Here is a 23,723-nt window from a genome sequence, read left to right on the forward strand (position 1 = left end):
TCCAGAGGAGTCACTTAAAACATGAAAGACATGACTTCCCACTAAGAAGGCTGAGCCTGCTGCTGACCAGTGTTCCCAGTGCACAAGCAAGCTTGGCATCTGGACCACAATCCCGGGCTCCCTCACCAGTTGGCTGCATGGCTGCTTGACAATCAAACTGACTGAAACAATTCTCAAGAACAAACATAAAAAGGGTGGATTTGTGTTTGAGACTGGCGTATTTTAAGCCAAGAACTTCAAAGTTCTGGATTTATGATCTTCACAGTACACTGTAATATTTCTGGGATCATCCATATTCATTTTTGGTGCACCATCCCTGCTGTAATTAAAGAGTCTCTAGCAGCATTTCCACTCAAACTCTTCTCTGAAAACTTCCTATAAAAGTTCATGCTAGACAAAATTTCTTAGTAAATTCTACACACCAAAGTAACCCAATCCCAAGCCCAATCCTCTGCATTTAGTATAAGTGCAAAAATTTAGGAGTTACAAATTTCAAATGCTCCTTTAATTCAAACATTTTTATTGTTTAGAAAATAAATGTTGCAGACTTGTCCCTAACATATCAAGTCCTCTGGCTATCTACAGTATTTTCTTTTTAAAAGGTCATGCTGTACAGTTATTTGACAATCAGCTACTATAAATGTGGCATAACCTTTTTCATGTCTTTAAGTTTGTCTTAAATGCGGATAATGCTAGTACCACACAACACTCATTGAGCTTATACCTAGCCGCGGTGATTTTATCAGATCTGTATCTTTATAACCGGTTTAAGTACTTATACAAGAGATGGCAATGGATCCAAAAGGAGCTCTTATTGTCTACGAAGTAAATAAAGGTTTTTACAAAACTCAGTGAATTTATACGGTAAATCACCTCCACTCCAAAAGGGGCCAGCGTGATCTATTGCATACATGTGAGATGTAAAATGTATTTAACATATATTTACATAAACTGGTAACTATGGCTCACCTCAATGAGAATTTTTAATATGCAAAAAACAAGCCACAAGACACACTGAAGTAACATTAAAAATTAAATTTAAAGCCACAAAAACAAGTGTTGTGCTTTGGCATTGCAAGAGCTTCAGAACAGTGTAAAAACAGATTATATACCATAGGCACAGGCTGATTCAAGGACACTCTTAGGCTTAGCTTCACTGGCAATACTAGGACGATGATCACAGTAAAAAGATCAGAGTGAGTTTAAGCCAGACTCCCACGGTTATCCACAATCTCATTATTTGTCATATTCTAGTCTCCACATTCTGTCATCTTAAATTTTTACATAGACTGTTGTATCTGCCATTATGTTCTTTGACAATGAATACAGTTTATTATTGTGATAAATACATTGATGTTATTTAGGCATGTACACACACACTGTAGGTGGAGCTGGTAGCACCACCTATTATTAAGGCTGCCCAACACTTCCCATTATGAAGGGCCCTTTTTTGAACTACTTATAATTTTGCCAGACCATAACTGTTTGGGCTGAAATTTTCCATAGTGGGTGTCTCCCTCAGGAGAACTTTTTTGGAAAACTTTAGCCAAAACGGTGCAGCTATTTCCAAGAACAAAACTAGGGAAAAATACATTATTTTGGCCACGTTTAAAAATTCTGGTGATTTTTTTTTTTTTTTTAAAGATGCTTTAGAACCCCCATGCATTAGAGCGGAGACTTGAAATTTGGCAGAAGGATGGCCTTTGTGTCAAATCTATACATTTTGCCAAATCCTTGTGGAAAATAGAATGTGATCACGTAATTAAAAATTGCATCATAATGCATACACATAAGGGGGCCAAATATAGGTTGCATGGGAAACTTAATTCTGGCTTTTCCTAACTTTTGAGTGCTTGGCTGTGCAACTTTAATGTTCTTTTTAAATTGTTTTGTGTGTGTAAAATATAAACACACACTTTCATGCACACACAAAAAACTGTATTAACTTCATTTTGAAATTGCAATATTAATAACTATGGTGTTCAGTACAAATGATATTGGGTCAAATTTTCCAAACATTCCCATTCACTTTCACTGGGACTTAGGCTCATAAGTGGCTTAGAAAAATGGGACTTGGGCGATTTTGAAAGTGGTCCTCAATAAGCAAATAAAATTTCAGACTAGTCTGTTGCTTAAAATTGAATTCAACTAGGCAGAGAGCTAAAGTGAAAATACAACCATTCAAAAATCATGGCCAATAAGTAAAAATACTATGTCTTTTTAATTTTTTTTTTTTTTTTTTTAAAAGGAGAATAAATAAAACTTGGCATCTTTACCTAGAAGCCACTCACACAGGTATATTGTGGTATAATTCTCTGAAAGTAAAGGGTGCTGATAGTTTTCAGAATCCCATCAAAATAAGCTTCTTGCTTTTGCCATGTCTACAGCACCATGTCTACTCAAGGCAGTCACTGAACTTCAGGCTTAACAGCAGATGGTAGTTCAAAGACATCATCTTCACCACTTTCTTCTATCGGTTTCATTTTTGCTGAAGCTCTCATATAGGGAGATGTCCGGCCTGCCACAATTTCAAAGAGAAGAAAAAGTTAAACTGAAGAATACACCCCCGCCATGATATAGACTTATTTGTGATAAGGACACAGCAAATCTGATGATTCTCCCAAATGTGAAGAATTTATATCTTCCAGGTGAAAGTCAATTAATTTGACATCTGTACTATAGCATCAGGAAATCATGGATGCCAGGTAAAGGGGATAGGAATCATAATCTTTTAGGGCCAAATGCTACTGTCCATACTCAGGAAAAACTCCTTTTGTGTCAATGGGAGTTTTCTGCACTTCTTACTCAGGGAATTGTGTTCCCGATAGGTATTTTTCTTATTGCTGTATTCATGCACAAATTGGCCCGAAAAAATAGGAGGACTTAAGCACAAAAGGTATCTCTGAGTACTTGCCTCAGGATACGCAGTCATGACAAAATTCTTAAGTTTACTCTGGCAGATCTCAGCCAGAGTAACTGATCATAGCTCCACTGCTTCATAAGCAACAACATGGGATAAAACATACTGAGGGGTAAGATGCAAATCCCACTGCATAAACAACTATAATGAAAAACAAGTATGTTATATTAACAACAAATGTAGGACTAAATAATATGCACCATGTAGTTAATGACTGAAACTGGTTCACTGCTCTAGCAGTAGGTGGTAGCCTTCAGGCAAAGCAGCAATGTATAAAACCCTCTAAAGCAGAGCACACAAAAGCACACACTCAGTTGGAAGTTAATGGACATTTTGCCTGAGAATGGACTTCAAGATTTGAATCTATAGGAGTACATATTGTGGAGGGGGATTTAGTTTCATAACTCTCATCTGACAGGTAAATCTATGTCCTCCAATCTGAAAACTGTATTTAACTCCTTGTCTTCTCTCAATTCCCTAAGAGTTCAGCAGTCCTTCATTCACAACTGGTGTAGGCTTTGGACTGGCACAGTTTATAAACAGCCTGCATATGATGACTGAAAACAGTATGAAAACCTTTAAAATGTTAAAATATTATCCTAGAAGAAAAACAGTAGAAGAAACACACTATATATGCAGATAAGAAAAACATTTCCCTTCAAGAATCTTTGCAGTCATAACATATGGTTAGTAAACTGACACTTATTACATAAAACTACTTAAACTTCAATCCATCCACTATGCAATAATTAATAATGTTTTATTTTTATTACCATATTACCACGAGCCCTAGTCATGGACCAACGCCCATGGTGCTTTGTGCTGTACAAAGACAGAAGAGAAAGATGGTCTCTGTCCCGGGGAGCTTACAATTCAAGTATATGCTTTCCATTACTGGGATCAGATTTAAAAAATTACACTCATGCAAACACTGGAAGGCATTAATCAATGCTTTTAGACCATCACATGTAGTAAATGTATTATGCAGTACTTTCTGCCCCCCCCCCAGTATTTACAAACTACTTTAATTACTCAGCTGGCTTTATACAGAGATTATTATGTATATTATTAAATACAGGATTACAAAGGCCTTGTTTTCAGATACTTAATTTTGTGAGTAAAAATTGCAAGTGCAGGTTAGGCCACTTAGGGGTATAACTACACTGCAATGAAAACCCCGCAGCAGTGGGTCTCCAAGCCCAGCTCCACTGACATGGACTTGCACTCTGGGGCTAAAAAGAGCAGTATAGACATTATTGCTCAGGCTGCAGCCTAGGCTCTGAGACCCTCCCTCCTTGCTGGGCTTCAGAGCCTGGGCTCCAGTCCAAGTGAAAACATCTACACTGTAGCGTGTACACTGTAGCCCTGTAGCGTGACCCTGAGTCAGTTGACCTGGGCTCTGAGACACGCTGCCATGGGTGGTGGTGGTGGTTTTGTTCAGTGTAGACATACCCTGAGATGTTTAAATCTGAGATTTGTGGGTGAAGTTATGGATTTAGATATCTAAGTGACCTAAATAGCGGGCACAAATTACACCCATAAAAATGGAGGCCTGAAAATTTAAAACTAAAGTTTCAATTTCTTTTTTAGATGTCACTAGTAGTTGTTAATAATTTTGAGGGTGATATGAGCAAAGATTATTTTCCTTTATTCAGAAAAGCCCATGTCTCTCCATAGTAGGCAGAAGCACGGTGGCACAAGCCTGCTGAACAGAGTTGGCAGTCTGCTCTCATACTGTAAATTTCTTCTGCAAGTAGACTTTCAAAAGTGCCAGGGGGTGCTTGACCCCCGGCTCTGTCCCAGGCCCACCCCACTTCTTCCCCCAAGGCCCCACCCAGTTCTGTGCCCTCCCCAGAGTGCACCATATCCTCGCTCCTGCCCCCTCCGCCTCCTGCACGCTGTAAAACAGTTGATTGTGGTGGGTGGGAGGCGCAGAGAGAGAGGAGGAGATGCTGATCAGCAGGGCCCGCCTGAGGGCAGGAGGTGCTGGGGGGAGGGGGAGGAACTGATGGGCAGCTGCTGGAGGGTGCTCAGCACCCACCATTTTCCCCCCCATGGGTGCTCCAGCCCCGGAGCACCCATGGAGTCAGGGCCGATGTTCTGCACCAATGTCATGCCCTTGCTTCCTCCAAATGCTGAAGAGTCACCTAGACATGCCTCTATCCTTTGTCAGGAGAACATACAAAAGCCTGAATGAGCCTCAAACCTGGGCCTCCAATACAATACTCTATTGCACTGTCTCCAGTTCCTAAGTTCAAATGCCTATAAAAAAAGGTATTTCCTGTGAAACCCAATCCTGCTTTTAACCACAAGCTGGGTATAACATTGAACATACTGAGTAACACCCAATGAAAGCATTACTGAAAAAAAAAAATCCTCATACTACCTTCCTCCTTAGCTTAGGCCTTAGAGGGTTGCAAATACAGACTTTGTAGAGACCAGCAACACTACTGAGTGAGCTAAACCAGATAGTCTCTTTAAAAAAAAAAAAATAGTAAGTCACCTTGCATGTTTATTACTGTTAATCATTAGGCTTATTTTGTAGCAATAACACTGAAACACCATCAAAGATAAAATTAGCTGAAATTATTTGTCTGCTCCAACTCATTCTTTCCCCACTTACTTATGTTTTTAAAAAAAGTTACTTCACAGTTTCATTTCTAATAAATTGTGCACAGATGCATTGTGTATTTCAAGTACAAATCTGGCATAAGCAAACTTCATTTTAATACCTTTTTGAGGATGTTGGGTTAATATGTGATGTTATCAACAGAAAACATCATGCTGCAAACGACCCGCTCCATAAGTATTATAGAACTCTTGTTGGTTATTTCCTTAATATAAAAGCAGAGTGTTAGTTTTTTGTTTTTAGTTATTTAAACTTAAAACACAGTTTATTAGTACGTGAGTAGATATTCTTGCTAATAGAACCAGTTTTCCCTCTTTCTGTTATAAAACTTTGATAAAGTCTTTATATGGATTTCTTTTTAGAAATGTATTAGAGAATTTATATTTTTGGAACACAGCAGCAAAGTCATAACTTACAAAAAAAATTCTTTCAACTCATTCCAAAGATGAAGTTCTAGTTTTTACAAGTGTATTCCAGTAAGTACATGAAACTTAGAAGAGTAGGATTTTTCTACATTGTAGTAGCAAAAAATAATCAGATCTTTTTACTGGGAAGCTTTTGTCTACACAAGAACTGGTCACATAGAAGGTTATAATTTATGCAGAGCCTTATCCAGATAAGCTCCCTTTTATTGTTTTCTCCTATGGCAGAAGACACTTGCTTTTCACTTGTTGCCCTTCTCTAAATAATCTACTGTGGGTTTTACTGCTGTTTTGTTTTTACTAAAAAAAAAAACACGTACATTGGTTTATGCTCTAGGCTGCAGCTGGAAGGGGAACTCAATATTGGTACATTTATGCCACAATTGGAGGCATACTGGCATGCATCATTGGACAAGTCTGAAAAGCAATTATTGAATATGCTGCACCTACGGGTGCGACAGGGCTACCTGAAACATAAAAGTGGAAAGCTAGATGTCCACCTTTTTGTTCAGATTGCTTTTGGGACCCGAGAGAAAGAGAGCCCTGGCTAAATCTTCTTCTCAATACCTACATTCAGGCAATGCTAATTTGTGACAGTGGAACTGTGTCATATAGACAGTGTTCTATAGGGGTAACAGACTGCCCAGCTGTCTAGGCAAAGAATTTAATTCCATAGAAGCACTGCATATCAATGAGACAGCTGATCCCCTTCTATCAGTTTTGGAAGCTTAGACACTTTATTAACTAACACAAAGAAATCTTGTTGAGAGAAACAAAGAGACAGAATAATAGGAATACAATAGCGAAGAGGACTTTACCAAGTATTATTAAACTCAGGTTTATCTTAAATGGGGATTAATATTATCTCTGAAAATTGTAAGCCTTTAGATAACGTTGAAATACTGGAGTAAACACTCTGAAGCTGTTAGCTAGAAGTGAGGTTCTCTTCAAAACTGCCCATGACAGTCTCCCAATTGCACAAATATAATCATTCAGTTTCCTACATAGGAAAGAGAGGAAGTTGTATGCGGGAGAGCTCAGACATTAAATGTCCGCCCAAAACCCTGCCTTGCTGGAAAAAAGATCATAGGAAAATTAAGAAAAATCAAATCTGATCTGCCGCTAACCCCCTAAAATTACATCCTGTCAGTCACCCCCTAACAATCACGGTGGAACACTTCTAGGGCTTGTGATGACAATAGATCATTGGTAAAAAGTAGAAAGAAAAGGACTCCCCAAATCTGGAGGCTTGGATAAGAATTGTAAGGGAGACAGTGGAGAATGGATAATTAAGGTGGTGCCAAATAACAATTAAGTCATCTGTTTTTTTTCATATTAGAAAGAGAGAAATTTGGTATTGGTGGACCACTGACAAGTTCTTATGTATTAAGGTCCTAACAGCTAAACAGTGAGATCGCGAGAGCCACCATAGTTAATTCTGTATGACCCAGTTAAACTAAGAGCTTGTGCCAGCTCGGTGAGGCACATTTTTTTTTTCTTCCAATATCTGATTTCAGGTTAAAATGATTACTAAAGCTTATTTAAGTTAAGCGGGAGACAAAAAGGAAAGTATTGACATGAACACATATGACCCAAGTACAGTTGATAAACTATTTTGGGTGAATGTAAATATTGCAGGATGAGAGGAGCCTATTTTTCTAAGCAAAATTTGTTAGATTCTATATGTTGAAAACAAGTAATATAATATGATCATGGAACCTGATGATTATAAGAAATTGTTTTTAAATAAAAAAAAATCTGGATCTAAAATGCGTATTTGGAAAAAAATAAAGAAATTCCTGATGCGTGTGTGCGTGCGTGCCAGAGGAAGTGACCATCTAGTCTGGTGCCCACATAACTTAGGGATTTGTGCACGCCTGTGATAGTGAACGTGAAAGTAACCACACAGTTGTGGGCAAATCAGCATAACATAGTAAGACTGCGTGTCTTTAAAACACCTCCAATAAGCTTCCTATAGTTCTACATGCAACACAGAGAAAAAAGCCAAACTAAATTGAGTTATTTAAAAAATTTCTATAAAGGTATAAGATCCTGATGCAAAAAAACACAGAACCTGATCCTGGCTTTCCCCATTCCAGCTACTTTGTGCTACTCTAGGGGTTCGGAGCAGGTGGAAAGACAGTTTAACTGCCTACATGGAGATTTCCAATGCGGCACAGTGCAGACATTTTTAGCTCTATTATTCCTCCCGCCATACCCTTTATTGCCAGATAGAGAGGGAAGAGCATGACCAGAGTGGTGCTGTGCTCTGACAATTCCTGGAGAGCAAAATTATCAGTAGTATTTAAGTGCCTTAGGATACGTCTACACTACAAAAAACAAAACAAAAACAACAACCCACAACCCACCGGCAGCGAGACTCAGACCCTGGGTCAACTGACTCAGGCTTGCCCTGTGAAGCAGTGTAAATGTTAATGCTCAAGCTGGAGCCCGGGATCCAAGACCCCCCCTTCCTGCTGGGCTTCAGAACCTGGGCTCCAGCCTTAACCTGAATATCTGCATTGCTATTTTTAGCCCCACAGCCCAAGCCCACGTCAGTTGACGCGGGTTCCGAGGCTCACTGCCTTGGGTCTCTTATTTCTGTGTAGACGAACCCTAGGAGACCTAGCCATGGACCAGGGCCCCCTTGTATTAAGCACTGGACAAACAGAGAACAAAAAGATGGTCCCTGACAATGACTCTTCATAGGCATTACCAGCCAGCACAATGTAGGACAGCTCTGAGGCTGCTCTAAATTGCACTATGAGCCAAACCAGCCCCAGCATCAAAGAGCTTGTAAAGGTAACATAAAACCACCATTGCCCACCCTGCACCAAGCGCTCTCCAGTGCAGCTTAGATGCAGCTATAGCAGTGGTTCTCAAACTTTTGTACTGGTGACCCCTTTAACAAAGCAAGCCTTTGAGTGTGACCCCTCCCCCCCCCAAATTAAAAACCACTTTTTTATATATAACACCATTATAAATGCTGGATGCAAAGTGGGGTTTGGGGTGGAGGCTGAAAGTTCATGACCCCCCCATGTAATAACCTCGTGACTCCCTGAGGGGTCCCAACCCCCTGTTTGAGAACCCCTGAGCTATAGGCTATAGCCCCTGTGTACACGATTCATGCATTATTTTTTATACTGAATACAATTACTGAAACTTTCAGTGTTATTTACACATGTGATGTGCCTCCCTTTCTCAAATATATCTGTTTGATATTATTGATCTCAGACATTATAATATAGATCATTATTTCTAGTACTAGTAACACTCCCTAATTTTTAAATTAAGTAGATTCGGTTGCCATCCAAAGCCACTATACAATGTCTCAACTTCCCTACAGCTTAGTACAAAAGCTCCTTTTATTTACAGCAACACACAAATGGCCCAAATCTTGCTCCCACTGAAGTCAATAGAAGTTCTGCAGTTGTCCTTAATGGGCCACAGGGCTGGGCCCAAGATTTGCTTCACTTTTTTGGAGGACTCACGAAGAGAGGAAGCGGTGGAAGACCCACGAAGAAACTGCTGCAAGCCATCTTCACTGTCACTGGAACTAGCCATGCTGTTTCTCATCTGCATCACAGAAAGCTGTGAGCAAAGGCTGGGCTGCTGCTCCATTTTTTTGGAAGTCTGAAATAAAAAGGTTTTAATATATTACAGCTACACTTTAAAGAAATGAAAGCAAATCTTCCTCCATTGTAGGATCTTTGGGCTAAAGTATGGCTATTAACATCAGAGGTGAGCTGGGGCAATGGGTTTCAGAGGTGCAGCTCCTATGCATTAGTGGCTGTGGGCATTCCATGCAAGTGAGACTGAAGTAAGCATAACGATTCTCCAATGAGAGAAGTGAGCTCGATTCATTGATCCGGAGGCAAAATGGGGAGTGAGCTTGGAAGAGACACTCACCATGCTTTTAAAAACCATGGAAATAAGACGTTAAAGAGAGAAGTATCCTGCATTCATTCATCTTGCCCACACCGTTGTGAACAACACACTCTAACACCCCATTAAGATTTCAGTTCCATCTCCAACAGATAACAAAAAGTCAGCCAGTACCCCTACTTTATCCAACACCAAACCTTAACAACCACTTTATACACTCTTGTGGCTAGCTAAGCACATCGGACTGTCACACGCTGCAAATATTTGGAAAGAGAATCCATTCTGCCCCACAGTGCCACTTTGAGAACCATGAGAAAGTCAAGAGAGACGAACCTGATCTATAAACGTATCCAGCATCCATACTGCATTTTCAGTCTTAATGTGTATGCATGGTGTTTGTGGTCACTAGTGACATAAACCTGTGTGAGGAAAGGCTAAAGGAGTCTCTGGGTTTCTCATTATTATCAGGATGGCACTACAGGGCAGAATTATTATGTAAGCCACCATGACCCTAGATGTGCATGTGAATACTTTCATATACTTTGGGGTTTTTTTGTAAAGCAGAACTGTGAGATGGAATTTCCTGGCTGACATTTGCATTTGAGGCTACTGAAGTCTTCCCACTCCTCCCCCATCCTGCCACCTTTTGGTAGATATAAAGGATACATTCATTCAACCTTAACTCCTGGCTAATCAACTGCTGCGCTTGGGAATATATTCTCCAAGTGTTACAATCTAGCTTTGGGGTTTACTGAATACAGATGAAGTGTATGATCCCAGGACCTTCACTTGCTTTGAGTACTCCTCTTGAGAAGGCTTTGGACTATAAAGTTTATATGAAAATAATCATACTCGATCATTTTTTAAATGTCACAATGATATGTCAAGTGCACACGAGAGGTGATAATCAGTGATAAAGATGTAATGGGATGGCACTTTGTTCCTTTGAACTTTAATATTTATGACTTTCTCATAAAAAAGGAGAATGAATCACCACTTTCTGCACATACAACAAAGGCACCTTTGAGAGAGAACAGGAATTTATAAATGTGCATTGGGGAGCGAATCCCATCCAGGTTGACACACATACCTGTGGCTGTGTGTCATATGGAAAATGAAGCAAACTACTTGACTGATCATTTTGTTTTACAGCCCTCAGAATGGCTTGCCTTCAAGGGGTCCAACTTTGAAGAATAAAAAGATTTTTATAAAATCCCCCAAGCCACACATTTGGCTTTAATTTTTTGCGAATGTAATACATGTTCATATCAGTTGCACTAAAAATGTAGTAGCAGCAGCAGCTATAATAATCTTAAACAAAGTCATATTAGTATTTCACGGTCAAAAAAAAAACAAAATTATACATAAATTTAAGTTTTTTAAAAATTCCCCTTTCTTTGGCAACAAATAAAACCTAATACACATCATCAATATGATTCTGATCTTCTGAAGCGACCTGGAAAAGAACAATTAAATAAGCATCCATTGTATTAAATTGAAGGCAGTAAGATATAACCTCCAAAATGGGTATTAACCAAAACACATTTACACTAAATCTTCTCTCTTCATACTAAATGCATATGTATTTAACATAGGTATATTTGAACTAAGCAAGGCTTTTTTTTACCATTTTCAGTGTAGCGGGTGTAGGCGCAGAACTGGAAAAAAAAACCCACTCTAAACACTTATCTAGCCCTGTCTACAGTGCTGGGAGTCCAGTCAACACTCCATTCCCATCAGTCGCAAGGAGCATTTCAACAACAGACACTGCAGTGTGGGAACAGTGATGAGAGTGGTCCCAACACCGTGGGAAGCAGGAAGCCTAGCGGGAGGATGGAGAGCACATTACTCCAAGGTACCCTACAAGAAATATTATGATTAAGGAGATGTAGAAAAGAGCAGAAAGGATGGGAGGAGGAAGTGAAATGGGAAGGAGGGGCAGAGAGAAGGGAAAGATGGTGGTCATGAAGACAGACAAAAGAGGAGAGGAGGCAAAAGAAAAGGGTTGGGAAGAGAGGAAAATCAAGATGGGAAAAATCCATGTTACAAGAAAAGCTTATGGCCAAGGTTTTCCGAAGTGCCCAGTCATTTTGGATACTCAGTTTTAGGTGTATCTGATATCTTAAGTAGTCCGTTTTTAGGAAGACAAGTGCTCTGCAATTTTTGAAAATAGAGTCCCTTTGGAAGGGTCTCAAGTGGGGCACCCCAAAACTAGAGACATCCAAAAATCACAGGTCAATTTTGAAAATTGTGTCCAAAGCCACAAACAGGAGGCAGTAGTTCCGTCCCACGCAGAGCAGATTCAAGCAGTGAGAAGTTTTAGAAGCAATAAGAACGCACTAATTCAAATGAACTAAGCTAGGGAAAAAAACGAAGAATGGAAATATGAGACAAAGAGCAAGAAGAGATCTCTTTTAGCATTTAAATGCTTTTAGATTGTGTCTAGGTTTAAGATATTGGAGGGGATGGCCTGAACCTCAGATGAAGTGAAGCTCAAATCTTTCAGTAAATCCATCTTTCCCCTCTGATCTCTCCTGTAATTTGCAAGTCCCATACAATGCAAATGCTAGTTATAGCTTCCTACCAGCCGTTTGTAGCTGGACTTCATTAGGGCCTAAGCAGCCAGGCTACAATAACCATCTCTTTGGACGTCTGTTTAAAATATCCCAATAGGGAGAGTAAGAGCCACTTGACTTCCAAACACCGGCTACACAACTTGGAGCAAATGGACATGTATTCCCTTTTTTTTTTTTATTTAAGAATTACTGATACTAAGACTTTGATCCTACAAGTCCTTGCATGATGTACAACAGGAAGCACAGGCCTGTTTCAAGTGAGGGCTGCAGTATGCGCAGTATCCTACTCCAAACAGAAGTCAGCCTCAAATTCCTGTTTCCATGCTCTGAAGAGTGCACACGAGAAAACGGGTTTGCCTGAGGGAACTTAGCATGCAAAGGATGCGCTCCTCTATGCGTTCTCTTCTTAGGCCACACTCCAGATAGGCAAAAATCACTTGCTAACTGTGCAGCACCATCCTCATTATTGCAATACAGAGTTCCGCTGTGTGCTCCCTGCCCTGTTCCTCACTTTTTTTTAACCTTGCTCTTATATGCCCAAAACACCAAACCTGTCCTTACAGGATCAGGCCTGTCTCTTATATTCTAGCTGACTTTTAGCAGCAGTTTGTATTCATGCATTTATTGGCCAGGTATAATGTAGCAGGGGACAGTATAGGCAATGCTACATTGGTTTAAAAAAAAAAAAAAAAAAAAAAAAAGGAGGACAATGTTGTTTCTCGAATGATTATTGCAGATCTGTCTGGAGGCAGAGAAGAAATCCAGTAGAATTACTGATGCTGAATTCCAGGGATGCTTTTGGAGTGAAATTTGTTCTATAATATGAGTGGCAATTAATTCATTTTGGATTATTTTCCACTAAGTTCAAAACTTTATTATAGCAGCTATAATATGACCTACTTAGGAGATTTTTGATTAACAACCTTATAAGAAAGAATTTTGGGTTGATAAATCCAAGTGGATTAAAATCATGAAGCCAGAGCTAAAGTGACTAACCCTAACCCTACAAGTAGTTGGAAGTTGTATAAGTGGTGCAGAAGAAGTCCAGTATTACTAGAGTAAATGTTTATCAAAACCCTGAAGCCACTACATAAACAATAAGACCCATAAGCACAACATAGCTCCTCTATCCAAACAATGCAAAGCCATGTAGCCATGTAAGGAGATACAATGGAAGTAACACAAGGTTACGTATGTATTTGTCCTCACATAATACCTGAATCAAGACTTGTCTCCAAAAAGTCTAACAGTTGAAGTCAGAGATGGTAAAGTCCCCCTAGTCACCTAGTCCAGCTTCCTCCCTATTAAAAGATATACATAACCTTTTTTCATATAGCTAGGGTCCTACCAAATTCATAGTCCATTTCAGTTAATTTCACGGTCATAGGATTTAAAAAACCATAAACAGTTCATGATTTTGGCTATTTAAATTTGAAATGTCACAATGTTGTAATTGTAGGGGTCCTGACCCAAAAAGGAGTTGTGGGGTGGGCGGCACAAGGTTATTGTGTGTGGGGGGGTGGGGGGGGGGATTTGCGGTGCTGCTACCCTTTCTTCTGCGCTGCTGCTGGCAGCAGTGCTGCCTTCAGAGCTTGGCAGCTGGAGAGTGGCGGCTGCTGGCCAGAAGCTCAGCTCTGAAGGCAGAGCCACCACCAGCAACGCAGAAGGGTGCTATGATATGGTACAAGGTAAGAGAGCCAGGGTCCCGTCTCTGCTGGTCAAAAATCACTCATTATTTATCCACAGTGGAACAGTTTCAACAGGAGGGACGAGGGGAGCCCCACATCAGACTATCCCATACCGTAGTGGTTAGAGGCCCCCGTTCACATCCTTTCTCCCCCTGTGGCAGAGAGGCGGGGGAACTGAACTAGTGTCTCCCACATCCCAGGTGAGGGCTCTAACCACTGGGCTGAAAGTTATAAAGGTGGGCTTCACCATCCCCTCCTCCTTCTCTGACTGTTTAGTGTGGAGTCAGGGAGGCCCCTAACTCATTCCCAAAGACAGAGCGTAGGCACCTAAGCCACTTGACACCAGGAAGCTGGTTTCCATTCATGGATTGCTAAGCAGAGCTAGATGCCTCCCTGGAGCCCGGACCACCTGTCTTTGGGAGGGGGTGGAGCTTAGCACACACCCTTCTCGTTGGCACCTCCCACTAGTTAGCCTAGGTGGCTCTCCACCTAGCATGCTGGCTTTCTTAGACACCCATCTTTCCCTATTTATTCCTAGGGAGTCTAAGCACCTAACTCAGGCATTGAGGAGTGCACTGTTGTTCCTGGATTTTCTAGGTGCCGTGACACTCAGCCTTGCAACATTTGCGGATCCCACCCTGTGAATTTAGTTGGTGATTTGAGTCCTTTTCTTATCTGACAGGTATCCCCACCATTAACATCGCACCCTGACAGCAGGCATTCCTTGGTGCCATTACCTGCATTATCAGAGACACCAAGGTTAAATGAAAAGAAGAGATGATGCTGTCTTCTCATTCCTGGAGGTTTCCCTACCAGCTGAAGGCACAGGCACATTGGCTGAGTAAAACAAAGAAGCTTTACTGCCTATGTTGTGCTTAATCACCCTAATAATTAATTCTCTGCTTGATGTTTGCATCCTGCAATTGCTGACAATCATCATATTCCTCCTTCATAATCAATGGCAAACAGTGGTTTGACCCCAGCAAGGGATTTCTTGTCTGAAAATTTGCAGCTTCTTTTCATTGAAGAATCTGCCAGCCTGCTGAGAGCAGCAACTAAGAGAGTAAGGAGGATTCCTGTCTGACACTGGTATTACACCGGTATATCTCCACTGACTTCAATGAGGCTGCTCTTGATTTACAGTGGTGTAACTGAGATAAGAGTCAGTCCCATAGCTGATGTTTAATCGTTGGAAGAAGAACCTATACCCACAACACAAGAGAGAGTTCGCTTCTGCTGTGGAGATGGCAATCATATTATAACAATGATCACTTCCTGACCTATCAGCTACTTAGCTAGAAATATTTATATCAGTCATGGGTTCAGATTCTAAGGCCTGGTCTACACTGCAAAGTTGGTCAATGTAAGCCGCCTCAGACTGACCTAGTTGTGCATGTGTCTACACTTAAATTGGTCTCCCACCCAGGTAAATGCCCTGTTATGGTGACATGTAACACCACCTCCCTGAGCAGCGTTAAGCCAGGGTTGATGTACTGCGGTTGATGCAGCACATGTGTAGACACTGTGTTACTTATGTCAACTCTAACAGTCCTCCAGCAGCTGTTCCACAATACCAGACACTAACCATTTTGGTCACCATTGTGAACTCCACTGCGCAAGGTCACGGGAGATCAAGGAGATCCTGCAAGCCAGTGCTGCATCAGACCATGAGCAAAGGGCCTGGAGGGTGAACACTGCACACAGCCTGAATGAGGAAAAAGCAGACAGGAGAAAGGCCCAGGCCCAGGCCCAGGCCCAGGCCCAGGCATGGGCAGCGGGTATCAGAGGTTGGGGGAGGCTGCACCTCCCCAAAGAGCCAGGCGTAGCCCGCCCACACTCTGCCCCCAGCCCTCCTGCTTCCACTCAGCACGGCTCCAGTTTCCTGGAGTAGCCCCAGCTCGGGCTGTGCCACCCGCCCTCCTGGTACTCTGGGGATGGGGTGGGGGGCTGTGGCCACGCTGCCTGCTCTGGGGCTGGGAGCACTAGCCTGCGTGGGGGTGGGGGCCAGCAGCTGCGGGGGGGGGGGGCGCTTTGGGTGGAAGGGGCAGGGCTGTGGGCTAGCCTCCCCCAGCCAGCGGTTCACGTGCTGCCCATGGGCCCAGGAGGCCAAGTAGGAAAAGGAGAGGGAGATACACCAGGATAGAATGGGGCTTCCCCAGCAGTAAACACAGATGCTGCAGACCCTTGTGGACCTACCGGTTCAACGATCACAGTGTTGCCTCCCTTTGCAGTCCATGCAGAACTCCACTGCAGCACCTCCCTTCCCCCTTTACCCCCAACATTCCACGCGGCATCAGGGGCTACATCCCTACCCCTACCACTGCACCCTGGGGGACATTAAGGACAACTACAGCTTCACATACAGCAACGGTTGCTTTCACAGGTTAGCATGCGTAGGTAAGATGGACATGAATTTTCTTTCACTTGGTTAATAAATGAATGGAACGGAACTTAAAGTTTTTAATGTATTTCCTTTTAAATTGAACAGATTTTTCTTTGCAGTGGTTTTGTTAATGAATAAAATTCTATTTGGAAAATAATTCATTTTTATTAGCTCACAACATATGCTGCAGAGTGCCTAGCAGTTCTAATAGCACCTGCTTACTTGTTACTGTACAGTGTGACAACTCATAGGATCAGTGACATGGTGTAATAATCATAGATGTACAGCAAGCACCACAAAATGAATAGGTGCACTGACAGTGTTATATTCATAGGTGTGAACCAACACCACACAATTCCTAACAGGCCCAAAATAAGGCCAGGTTGGGCACAGTACACCACAATGCATTCCTGTGGCTCACTGTTGAAGTTCTCTTCCAAAGCCTCCCTGAGCAGTATAGCTCCACGTTGAGCTCTTCTAACAGCACTTGTGTCTGCCTGTTCAAACTCAGCAGACAGCCATTCCACCTCTGCCCTACACCCCGGGACGGCAGCTTTTCCCCCTCAGCTTCACAGTTATGATGCAGGACATAGCAGGCAGCTGTAACCATTGGGATTTTTTTCCCCACTGAGATCCAATCTTGTAAGCAAACACTGCCAGCATCCCTTCACTCTACCAAAAGCACATTCAACTGCCATTCTGCACATGCTGAGCCGGTAGTTGAATCTTTCCTTCGTGCTGTTGAGGTGTCTGGCTTCATGAGCCAGGGGCACAAAGGTCATTTCAACATCATTTCAGTGATGATCTGCCACTTGGGAAAGGAAGTCCCAGCTTGTAGCTTTCTGAACAGTCCTGTGTTCTTAAAGATGAGAGCGTTATGCACCTTCCCTGACCAGCCAGCACTGATGTCGGTGAAGTGTCCCTGGTGATCGACCAATGCTTGCATAACCATTGAGAAGTAGCCCTTTTTGTTGATGTATTCTATGGCAATGTGATCTGGTGCCAAAACAGGGATATGGGTGCTGTCTGTTGCTCCACAGAAGTTTGGAAACCCCATTGCTGCAAAACCATCTACTATGTCCAGCACGCCAGAGTCACAGTCCTGCATAACAGGACATGAATAATGGTCCTGCATACTTGCATGACAAAGGTTGCCACAGTGGATTTTCCAACTCCAAAATTGTTTCCCACTGGATGGCACTAATATGGCATTGAAAGTTTCCAAAGTACTATTGTCACTTGCTTCTCCACTGTCAAGGCAGCTCTCATCCCAGTGTCCCTGTACTGGAGGGCTGGGTGAGCTCAGCACACAGATCCAGGAATGTGGCTTTGTGCATCCAAAAGTTCTGCAACCACCACTCGTCACCCCAGGCCTCCATTATGATGCGATTCCCAGTCAGTGCTTGTTTCTTGGGGCCAGAAATGGCGCTCCACCATCTGCAGCTGCTCCATGAATACCACTAACCACCTTGACCTGGCTCTTGCTATGGCCCACAGCTACCTGTCCTCCAAGAAATAGTCCTGATCCCCGCAAATCAGTGGGTTCTTCTTACGGCTTTGCAAGTACCAGAGGATCGTGTGTCCTGTGCTTGCAACACTTACGACAATAGTGCAGAGCTGTGTAGGCTCCATGCTTCTATCAGAGATGGCAGACAGAGGAGGGCTGTGAAGTTTTGTGAGATTTTTAAATATGGCATGAAAATTATGGGATATAGCTGACATTATGGGATGGAGACAGTTGCATGCTGAGAAGTTGACCCCTTGCGCCCAGTCACACTGATGATTTGTTTCTGCCCCACCATTCATTGCCAAAACTTCCCAAAAGACAGTGCGTTGGACGGTGACAGATTACACACTGGGATCCCTACCCATGGTGCACCACACTGTGCATCAACACAAGCACTCCTGAGGAGTACGCACAGCACCACAGCAAAGCGCCAAGCATGCATGTAAGCGATATACTAACTGCATCAGCTTTATGCCAATGTAACTTGTGTCGGTGAAAGTTTGTGGTGCAGACTTGGGCCTTAACCACACCTCTTTTCTTTTGAGCACTGACCTGACATTGATGAGCACCTTTACCATCCAAAACACCCAAATATTTTGCATTAAGCACATTTTTGATACACAAAAAACAATTCCGTCTGTGTGTGTGTGTGTGTGTGTGTGTGTGTGTGTGTGTGTGTGAATTTAATGGAATATATGAGCAGGATTAAGAGGATAAAATTAACCTGTCTTTATAGCACCTAACAATATAACACAGGGAGGGGAACCCTCCCTCAAAACTCACCTTATCATTTAGTGTTGGATCATTCAATGAGTAGAGTTTGTTTGTAATATCTTTACCGATAAGATACCTAAATATTTCATAAAGGAATGGTTCAGATTCCAGAAAGTAAGTCAGTCGTTCCCTGGACCAGCACAGAAACTTACAGTTGTCATCTGCAGTAATGGTGACCTAAGAAAAACATATGTACAGAATTAACACCAATTTATTGTTTGAAAAACAGGTCACACCAGATTTTAATTTGGGGATGCAGCAAAAATAAACTAGGGCAGTCATGACTCAACAGGTGTATATCCCATAAGATACATACCACCTACAAGTTTAAAGGCACCCAAGATGCTTCTTATTTTTTTTAAATTCCATTTTTTAATAAGTGCAGTAAATGTTTTCAGCTGAGATTTTTTTTTTCATTTTTCATTTGTTTAATGGACTAGCGGAAGTATATGCCATGAGAATCCTTCCCTTGCCAAATAGAGCTGTCTCCATAAGTACAGTTAAGATCAACATTTGTAATCCAGAGATATATTTAGAAATAAAAATATAAGGAACACACCTTTTAATTCCACTGAAATTCATTGGACATAAAACAATCAAATTAAATCCAGTGACCTTAATGCAATTCCCATCTAATTACATGAGAGCTAAATTTGTCCTAGAAAGATTTTTGCAAGGATAGTGTGGAAAAATCTCTTTACTCATGTGAATAGTCCCACTGATGTTCTAAGACTACTTATGTAAGTAGTTATTCATAGTTACTACGCGTTGACGCAATTGGGATATGAAAAAAAATATTATGAATGATATTTTAATGTTCTGAAATCTCATACAAATTGTTACAGCTTGATTTGCTCTGTCATTAGCTACAACAAAATTAGTGACCTTTTCGTAAAGGCAAGCCTTGGACACCTGTACTAAACAATCCAAGCAATTAGTCATCAGTAGTACTGTTATGGAAGTTACAGAAAGGTTTACATCCCCTTTTCAGGAAGACAATTACAAACTTATTAACAGTTGAGCAGGTCTCGCATTTTAGCCAGAAGAGGGCAGTGGCACACTAAAACCACTATAATCACAGTTCAGTACTGCTATAGCCATGTTTAAATCAAATCACTTATTTTACAAAAAAAAGTAAACAATTAAAAGTAGGACTCATATAGTTACTTCTTTTCTAAGTTACTTGTAGCCTTTTTTCTTCCTTAAAATAAATTAAAGAAGGTATAAGTCTCAGAAGGCAAGGGAACACTGTCACATACTAGACACAGGTTTTAAGTGATACGTTTTTTGTAATAGTTCTTAGAAGTACAGGTTTGGGAAGAGTATTTGTTCATCAGCACAGCCAGCGGATGGAGCACAAAAGGTTCTATAGATCATTTAAATATAAAGTCCTGCATGAACATTCCTGATGAGATTTTTTTTATATAGGTCAGAGTGTGGAAATTAAAAACAAAACAAAAACCTAGAAAGTGAAGGTCATCCCATACTAGATAATAATTTTAAGGTAGGAGAAATTTGATGCTAAACTATTTCCCTTCAATAGCACTAATCAATGTCTGATCATCTTCTAAAGGAGAGATTAGATGAAGAGGACTGCAAGTGTACAGGATTCCTTTAGTGAATATATCTTCACAACCATCTCTCCTTGGCCTTATGCCGAGTTCTTGACTGGAACATATTATCCTAATCACTTAGATGCCATACCAACCCTGCCTCCCTTCCCGGCATGATGAGTGTCACAGTCCAGTAACTACTGCACAGTCAGTCATAGTTAGGAATAGTAACACTTTAAGGAACTAGCAAAACATCTGGTACTGATTTTAGTATTTTGGGTAGAAAACCTTCCCTCCTTAATATTTTGTTATCTGCTGCACACCAGTATATAATACTTTCAGCCATCTCTTCACCTTCCAGAGCTGTTAAAGCAACATAAGTTAAACTGGGAAAAAAGCCACTGTTATTCTGCATAAGAGTGTCTGCATGGTGAGTTATACCAGTAAAACTATACTGGTACAGTAATTCTGGGAATTTTCCCCAAGTAGACAAGACCCTTAGAAACCATGATCACTGCTACAGCATGCAGATAGAAAGATAAGGGATTTCTGAGACAACAGCATTGTTCTATAACATGGCAGAAACTCCAACTGAAGTTAATGAGTGTCTTTTCATTGACCGCAATGGGAATCAGATCAAGCAATAGGATCAAGTCCTAAGAGATGTTAGGACCACACTGTTTTCCTTCAGAGTGCAAGGCCATCAGCTACCAGTCACGTTAGTCTCTGTTGGCTTTACTCTGGATTCACACCAATGTAATGAGATCAAATTGTAAACTCTTTGGGGCAGGGACTGTCTTTGTGTTCTGCATTTGTACAGCGCCTAGTACAATGAGCTCCTGGTCCATGACTAGGGCTCCTAGAGGATACAATAATACAAATAATAGTGTCACTCTATGTTATAGTATCAGATCAGCTAAACCTAAAAATGAGAACCCCTAAGATCACTCCCTGTCTCCAGTGTGGTACTCTATGGCATGTTATACTAGGCATCAACTCCTGCAGCCTCACTTATATGATGCTCAGGGGTGAAAGTAATATAAAAGACATACCGGTACAGGGGCCTGGCTGAGCCCCCAGAAGGGGCGGGGACTTGGGCAGAAGGGGCGTGGCTGGGGGGGGTCAGCCTCCCCCAAGCCAGCCCTTCCATGCAGACCATCTCGTGCTGCCTGGGGCTCTGGCGGCGATTTAAAGGGGCCGGGGCTCCCGCCGCTGCTGCAGTAGCGGCGGCAAGGAGCCCTGGGCCCTTTTAAATCACCAGGCCCAGGGACAGGTGCCCCTTTTGCCCCCCCATCCCATCGGCAGTCCGGGGGGGGGGGGGGGGGGGGGAAGAGAGGCAAAAGGGGCAGCAACGTTAAAGTGCGGTCAACTGTGTACGGGCCGGTACCGGCTGCCACTTCTTACTGGTATGCCGTACCAGCCCACTTTCACCTCTGGTGATGCTCCTGTTGAAGTCACTCGGAGTTTTGTCTGAATATAGACTAACTTTTGCTCTTAATCATAAGGACAATTTTTGTGTGCACGTGTTCAAAAAGGAGGCCTGCTCCTTAAAGACAACATCTCATATAATAAATTAATTTTACATTTTTGGGAACACAAAAATGAAATAAATGAATAAAGTGACTCAGTATAAGTAATTACTGCTGAATGACAACTGCAATATTTTCACACATTAGCTTTTTTTTTTTTTTTCAACTGAACACATTTAAAGAGACACCAACTTCAAACTTGTAATAGTTTTTTTTTTTAAAAGCAGATATAACGAATGCCTAAGATTACTGTAACTAAACGAGTTTAAAAGAAGAAAAATATTTTTTCAGTTTCTCGTCTTTGTGCATTTGACAACATGTTGCATACAGCCAGTTTCATACTTTAGATAAGCTATTGCCAGCAGAAGAGGGGGTGGGGGGAGGTATTTTTTCATGCTGTGTGTATAAAAGATCTTCTACACTTTCCACAGTATGCATCCGATGAAGTGAGCTGTAGCTCACGAAAGCTTATGCTCAGATAAATTGGTTAGTCTCTAAGGTGCCACAAGTCCTCCTTTTCTTTTTGCATATACTTTTCCAGTAGAGTCAGTTAAGACCAGATCCTGTAGATAAGCACCTGAGTAGTCCCTGTGGGTGGATAAAGTGAAGTACGTGCTTGTTTGCAGGATCACAGCCTTAATTGTATGCGTCACACTCACAGCTATAGTAGAAAGGAGGAACATTAAAAATATAAAAGTGTGATTGTAAACTAGGGGAACCAGAGGTAGCTGTAGTACCTGAAATTCACTTAAAAAAAAAAAAAAAACAAAAACAAAAACACTTGCTAGATTCAGTTTGAGAACATCTTTTTAACCTATACATATTTCACTCAACATTTTGCTGACAATTTCAAACCTCCTTCTGATTTATATGTCCTGCACAGGGAGTGCAGATCCTATTAAACAGAATTTAAATATATGAACTGTAGGGAGAAAGAACAGCATAGAACAAGTCAATACTGAGGTTTGTCAGTGAAAAAACTAATATCATTTTGAAATGAATTACTAGTCAGGAGTATCTTTTAAATGGCCTAACATATATATTTTTTAAATATAAAAAAACCCGTAGCAAAAACTGTGCAAGTCAATAAATTCCCTGCTCATTAAGTTCATATCCAGTGACAGCCAAATAGAAACATACCTGGAATTTCTCACCCCGGTTCATCTGAGTTGATCGAAATTCAGGAGAATCTATAAAGGCACAGGGGTAAATATTATGCAGAAAATGCCCTCGATAGGAGACCTTCATTCTGATGATAAAAATATTTGTTAGAACATTTAAAAACCATAAGGTAGAACAACAATCTAAATTTGAATAGGATTATTGACAATGATAATACAGAACTCAGAGAGGTCACTGCAAATCCATGTTTCAGGGAATTTCCACCAAGCATCTGACCTAGTTGTCAGCCAAATAATGAGAGTTTTGACAAAACTTAGTTTGATTCTAAAGGGAGCAGTATCACATCCTAAAAACAGGCTACATGGTTTGAAATAATAAGTATATCCTTCAAAAGGCGGTGCTATTTGTAATAACATCACAGCATCAGCCAATTTAAGTTGCCTGATATAATCCCCAGGAGTACTGCTTTCAGGGCTATATTTCTAGAATAAAAACCTAGAAGCAGAGCTGTGTGAATAATGGATTCTTTTGGTTTGCTAGCAATTCCAAAACAAAAAAACAGCACTGTTTCGGGTCAAAGGTGAAACAATTTTTGGGACGTTTTTGGTGAATATTTTGTCTCAGTTTCAACCATGTTAAAAAGCTTTTTATTTTTTTTCCCCCAATCAAAATTAGAAGCAATTGCCCAAAGAGAAATTTCAAAATGAAGTTGTTTTGAAGTGAAAAATTGAAACA

General features: G+C 41.3%; 1 protein-coding gene and 1 long non-coding RNA gene across 11 annotated transcripts in view; both read right to left on the reverse strand.

Annotated features, from left to right (window-relative positions):
- Window positions 1–499: 499 nt before the first annotated feature.
- BVES (blood vessel epicardial substance) overlaps window positions 500–23,723 on the reverse strand; it is a 54,044-nt gene continuing 30,820 nt past the window's right edge. For 9 of the 10 annotated variants that reach the window (XM_043542721.1, XM_043542720.1, XM_043542719.1 and 6 more), the window contains 4 exons: window positions 23,007–23,115; window positions 18,794–18,961; window positions 9,463–9,604; window positions 500–2,518 (listed from right to left, as the gene is read on the reverse strand). In XM_043542721.1, coding sequence (XP_043398656.1) covers window positions 2,409–2,518; window positions 9,463–9,604; window positions 18,794–18,961; window positions 23,007–23,115 — 529 coding nt within the window. In that variant the 3' untranslated portion in view covers window positions 500–2,408. Of the gene's footprint in view, window positions 2,519–5,652; window positions 5,755–9,462; window positions 9,605–18,793; window positions 18,962–23,006; window positions 23,116–23,723 lie in introns of all 10 variants that reach the window. The other variant, XM_043542715.1, reaches the window with a different exon arrangement.
- On the reverse strand, window positions 5,793–9,456 carry LOC119565770. Its single transcript, XR_005224657.2, has 2 exons — window positions 8,481–9,456; window positions 5,793–8,415 (listed from the first exon to the last, which is right to left on the reverse strand). It is a non-coding gene; the product is annotated as an uncharacterized LOC119565770 (long non-coding RNA).

The sequence above is a fragment of the Chelonia mydas genome, chromosome 3, assembly GCF_015237465.2.
Source record: "Chelonia mydas isolate rCheMyd1 chromosome 3, rCheMyd1.pri.v2, whole genome shotgun sequence".
NCBI classification, from domain to species: domain Eukaryota; kingdom Metazoa; phylum Chordata; order Testudines; family Cheloniidae; genus Chelonia; species Chelonia mydas.